The sequence below is a fragment of the Rosa chinensis genome, chromosome 2 (genome assembly GCF_002994745.2).
Source record: "Rosa chinensis cultivar Old Blush chromosome 2, RchiOBHm-V2, whole genome shotgun sequence".
NCBI classification, from domain to species: Eukaryota; Viridiplantae; Streptophyta; class Magnoliopsida; order Rosales; family Rosaceae; genus Rosa; species Rosa chinensis.
The window spans coordinates 86113411-86119407 of NC_037089.1; the positions used below are offsets into that span (position 1 = coordinate 86113411).

At 38.1% G+C, this 5997-nt stretch overlaps 1 protein-coding gene across 1 annotated transcript; it reads right to left on the reverse strand.

Annotated features, from left to right (window-relative positions):
* Nucleotides 1-779: 779 nt before the first annotated feature.
* On the reverse strand, nucleotides 780-4637 carry LOC112189292 (mitogen-activated protein kinase kinase 3). Its single transcript, XM_024328593.2, has 9 exons — nucleotides 4330-4637; nucleotides 4007-4252; nucleotides 3196-3414; nucleotides 2968-3105; nucleotides 2625-2792; nucleotides 2082-2195; nucleotides 1888-1995; nucleotides 1607-1698; nucleotides 780-1346 (listed from the first exon to the last, which is right to left on the reverse strand). Exons 1-9 carry the CDS (start codon nucleotides 4432-4434, stop codon nucleotides 986-988), a joined length of 1551 nt encoding a protein of 516 aa, XP_024184361.1. The 5' UTR covers nucleotides 4435-4637; the 3' UTR covers nucleotides 780-985.
* Between the last annotated feature and the right edge of the window lie 1360 nt (nucleotides 4638-5997).

Below are 5997 nucleotides of genomic sequence, written 5' to 3' on the forward strand. Positions count from 1 at the left end.
GAACTTTACCAACTGCTCTAGGAACTCAGAAGCTTTTCCAGTCCCTCTGCAATGGCTCGAAATAAGGATGCTACAGTTTTGGTGATTGATGTTGGTCCATCGATGCACAAAGCTCTTTCGGAAATAGAAAAGCTTTGTTCCATGCTAGTAGAGAAGAAGCTCATCCACTGCAAATATGATGAAGTAGGAGTTGTTTGTAAAGACCTAACAAGGGAAGTGGGTGGATTCATATAGTGGTTTTACAATGTTTCGAAGTTGTGGATGAACATGTTGTTGAGGCTCTACAACAATTCCCACGAGGCACTTGTAACTATGATTTTCTTAACGCCGTGATTGTTAGGATGGATCTGTTAAAGAAATATGGAGAAAGAAGGAACTAAAGAAGATCATGTTATCACCATTGCTGGACGTGTAAAGGCACAAGGCATGAGAATGGAAACTATAGTAGTAAGAAGAGAGCCTAATGGGGAAGCAAGTATAGCGGATTAGAATGATCATCTATTGGATATATTTTCATAGAAAACATGTTCCAAGTTAGTGCATGACTGCAACTTCATTGCTAGGTGCTCTTAAAATGTATATCCTGTTACAATATTCAGAGGTGATCTTGAGCCGAGCCCCAAAATGAAGTCAAGGTATGGGTTCACAAGAAAACATCAGAAGGCAAGTTTCTTACTATACCATCTGCCAAACGGGATGTGGTCAAGTTCCAAGCAGATCGAAAAGAGTGTGAAACTTCTGGGATTTGCTGATGCTCATCAAAACATAAGGCGACGCTATTACATGAAAGATGATGATATTTTCATTCCTGAACCGGGGTAATGACTATGATTTTGATCATTTTATGGACAACTGATTACAATAGTGTCAAGGATACATAGCAAGTTTGTCACGGTCAGATCATTTTGGCTGTTTCTATGTTTAATATCACATGCTGATACTTGTTCCAGCATTAATCCAACAGTTAAGTTGGATTTTTCAATATTCACTGCATAATATAAAGTTCTTGGCTAGCAATTGAGTAGCGCCCTATAATAGTGCTTGGCTCCATAATGAACTGCTCGCGGAATGTACCCATTCGCTTACTCGAAATATCAATGGAAAGATCTTTAATACTGGCCAAGCCCTCTACCTGAACACCGTCACCACATATAAGGAACTGATTCCCAACAATGAAGGATCCTGATACCCTAATTGCTACTCCATCCTGACCTTGAGCACGGCACTGAAGCTTTTCCACAACATGCACAAGCCTCTCAGGAGGCCAGTCACCAGCTAATGTACTTCGTATACTAGAGAGTGAGGCAAATATATCATTCGCACCGACTAGTTGCTTGCCAGAGAAACTAGCAACAACAAAAATTTATATTAGGGGCAGGGCTTGTTTAGAAAGTTACAGTTATTGTTCGTTATATTACTCTGGTTCTATAAAGCAGATGTTTAATAACAAGTTTGCTTGTTATTGGATCTCCTTTTGGTTCTGTTGGCTGACAAGTGCCAAGTAATGGTGTTTAACTGCTACAAAAAACACTTGACAAAAATGCGAAATCTAAATTTGACTACAAGACAATGATACAAAAAAAATTCTCATAACAGTGTTCAGTACCTGAAAACTGAATCTTCATTGTATAACGTCTTTGCATGTTGCCAGAGCTCATCAGATCCATCAAAGAGCAAGTAAAAATGTATGGTAAGCATCTGATCAGAGAGTGATGAGTTAGAAGATGATTAGTGGTAGGTTGCATTCTCTATTTGGTTGAGATACTATCATACATTGCCCCCACATTCAACTTTGCATTTGAAGCAGATAAAATTCACGTGTTTTATGTAATTCTTTTGAGCTTAATTTTTGTAGGATAATAAAGAGTGCAAGATTCAAGTACTCACATCTGCCAAGTCCTTCATCCTTTGCGTTGGATCAAAAACACTTCGAACAAATGCTGCTAAGTCCACTTGGGACTTCTCATACTTTGTAATGAAGGGGTGTGAAAGTAGCTGCAGTTGGAGAAAACTGATTAAACAATTGGTCAACCTATCATTTCTATATTGTATAGCCTGGCTAATCTATGGTATTTGATCACCTGCTCTGCAGTTGGTCTAGCATCTGCATCCTTCTGCAAGCAAGCTTCAATAAACGAGCAGAACTCTGGTGAAAAGTTCTGTTTTGAAGGTGTAGGTGATGGATCATCTAAGATCTGCCATTAGACCTCAGTACTTTAGTGACCAAACAAAGGATCCATGGAGGTATGGAAAAAGCATAAGAGTTCAAGAACTATGCATGTCTAATAGATTTCAAAAGCAAAACATTTGGATTAAAGATTGGACTACCAAAATCTTACCCCTCCCCTAGGAGACTAAACTCTGACATCAGATCCATGGTTCTCAGATTGATACTAAGCTTAACAATTATCAAAAGACATGTTTTCTTGTGGCATATAAGTTGATGCTATCAGAATTTGTCTAAGTAAATGAGTTTTAGCAGATATGACCTACGTATGAGCATACATGGCAATTATATGAAAAAAATCTGTCCTCACTCGTGGTTAGGAGTATGATTTCATAAACCATGAAAATCTAATGCAAGGAAACATAATGGTGATTGTAGACAGGTTTTGGCATGTTACCTGCAACATAAGATTGACAGGTCCATCATTAGCTGTATATGGAAATTCTCCAGTACCACACTCAAAGAGAGCAAGCCCAAGGCTCCAAATATCAGCTGGGTAAGAATAATTCTCATTTCGAATTCGCTCAGGCGACATGTATGTAACTGTCCCAACAAATGTTGCACACTGGTAATTAAATTGTGCGAATGTCAATACCAGAAAACCAAATAGATATGGCTCAAATATAGTATGAAAGTAGACACTACCACTCTTTGACAACTTGTGATGTATAAACTAAAGAAAGCAATGATGAACCAAGATGATAAAACCAAAGCACAAAGATGCATCAACTAGCACCAACCATTGCCATAGAATTCTCCAAGCCAGCACTTATACCGAAGTCTGTTATCTTTGGCTCACCCTTGAGATTTATAAGCAAATTGGCAGGCTTTATGTCTCTGTGTACTAGATACCTAACTCCATGCAAGTAGCTCAGTCCCTTCAAAAGAAAACAGAGAGAAGCTAAGTATAACATTAAGTTGCATCAACTCCTTATTAAATGACGCCAAATATGAGTGTGAATAATTACATGTAGAAGCTTCTGAAACATAGAAGAAAGTAGAGGTTCGGGTATTCTCTTCCGCAACCGTAAGATATCTGCCAGTGACCCTCCATCCATATACTCCAAAGCTATGCTTATCTGTCCGGAATCTGGAGTATAAAATGCACCATGAAACTCTACAAGACCTTGGTAACATGGTGCTTCACATAGTGTCCTTATCTCAGTAAGCAGCTGCTGCCTTTTTTCCTAATATGTAACCAACAACAATCTAATTCAATTTCCAAACTCAAATTTTGCTGAATTCTAACACAAACTGCAATTGGATCACTAGCCACTAACATAAAGTCTCTAACTTTGGATTATACAGATTGGTAACTAATCACTCACATATAAACTGACACTGCGTAAATTCAAACACTCTGAAAAAGTAGACCTTAGCAATCGGGTCACTAGTAAATCGCATTACGGCTCCAAATTTCAATTTCACAGATTGGTAACTAATCATTCACATGTAGATCAGTATACCTTCCCACACTCAAATTCTGCTGCATTTTAACACAATGTGCAATTGGGTCACTAGTAAATAGCATAAAGGCTCCAAATTTGGATATTACAAATGGTAACTAATCACTAACATGTTGATTGAAAATGGGTGAACTCGCAAACTGTTAAAAAAGTAGACCTTTCCACACTCAAAATTTTGCTCAATTTCAACACAATGTGCAATTGGGTCACTAGCCACTACCATTATAAAGCCTCAAAATTTGGATTTCACTCATCGTTAACCACTCCATCACAAACTGTGTAAATCCGAAAACTGCGAAAAAAAAACTTATACCTTTTCGAAAATGTTGATCTTTTTTAACGCTATAATCCGATGAGTGGGAATGTGAATAGCTCTCTGCACAACACTGCTGGCGCCACTCCCAATGGCCCCAAACACCCTCATCTCATGCGAGGCGCACCGGTAAGTCTTCTCTGTGGTGTCGTCCACCGTAGAAGACGTGCACTTCTGCAGTCCCAGCTCGTTGATGTTGTACACGCCGTACGATCGGCTCAGCAACTCCACCGTTCTGTCCGAAAGCTTCACCAAAACCCAATCAAATTTTCCGAAAATGAAAATGAACCAAAATTTCAGAATTTTCAAAGCTTCTTGCTTACTGTGTATGAATCTGACGGGTCCAAGGTGGAGGATCCCAAGCCCAGACCCTTCTCTGCATCGAACAAAGGTGTCAGCTTTTTCCTCAGTTCTTCTAGTCCGGCCATTTTCGATTGCTGGGTGTCTTCAAATCCGGGTTTGATTTGGTTTTTCCGGAAGTTTTGTGTTGGCCATTGTTGTTGAAGCTCAGCTTGTTCAAATCTGAAGGCAACCTCAGTTTAAACTGCTTTCGTTTTCTTTTGTGTGAAGCTCCGTGGAAGCTACACGGTGTTAGATTCCTGGAGTTGTCGAAGGTGACCAAATGACCAATTAGAAATTTACAAGTGATGCTTACATCTTTTACACGCGAAAATAATCAGTGTCACGTTTATCTTACGAGCATATTTTAGTATCACTGCATCGAAATTTTTGGATGAAATTAGTAACTTTGTTGGGCCAATGATATGGCTTGATGATGGCTTGATCGAAATTTCAGGTTTCAGTGTCGACTTGCTTCTTTTTTTTTTTTTTTTTTTTTTTTTTTCTTGCTTCTTTTGACATTAAAAAGAAGTGATAATTTGTAATACAAAATTAATAGTTGATCAAACGGATCACACCTGTCTATTCTTTAACATTTTATTAAAGTGATCCATTTTCCTAAATTACATAACTCTAGTATTGAAAAGATGAGTTAGCTTCAAGTTAAAGGTATCAGAGGAATGATATATGTGTTTTAAAAAATATCTGTTAGCTCCAATGAATATATGATGGATGGATATTCTAAGTACTTAGATAAAAAAAAAATTACCTTAATTTTTAAGTTCTCTCTGTTCAAAAATTATTATTTGAGGATAGCAAATTTTAATGAAAAAGTAACATACGATTTTAACCTAAAATCGTGGGGATTATAGTCCACAATTTTATATAAAAATCATGGTCTTTGAGTATTTTTTTTTTCTTTAAAAGTTATGGGATTCAATTTACATAGGATCGACCGATTGACACGTGACATATATAACTATATTATAGTTTTTCACGTTATTTTTCTACTTTAAGAATAATTAAACAGTTTTATATTTAATATTATAAATTACTAATTATAACCTAAATAAAGTAACAAATTAAGAATTAGAGATTTTTTATTTAAGAAAATGAATAATTATATATTTGCACAGCTTCACTGAGCCACCACTAGGAAAATACATGCACCAGAGTGAGCCTAAGCGGGGTACAAAGCCCTAACTAGTAAACTCCATTAATTGTAGAGCTAATTGCCCACTTATTCATGATAACAGACAAAACTAAAAAATAAAAGTCTGTTTTGAACTTTCGACCAACTACACAGCTCTAAGAGCAAGTCCACCGGTTACTCTTTAATCGGGCAAAGAATGGATTTGCTGAGGTGGTGACCGGGCCGGCAAGAAAAAAAACCATCTTCCACCAACAGAAGCTTGACCGGGCAAAGTCAGAACTTTCTTGACTTCAGTCAAGAAAAAAGGCAAGAGGATGACATTTTCCTTGCCCAACCAAGGCCTGTGCCAGCTCGACCCACACCCAAACGTGGGTGACGTCAGCGGAGAGAGAAGAGGTGAGGCGACCTCGAGGGCAACAACATCATGGAATTGAAGCAGCAACAGCAAGCAGACCCGCCTGGGGTTGCTTCGATCTCGGCCTGGGGCAACGTCTGGGCG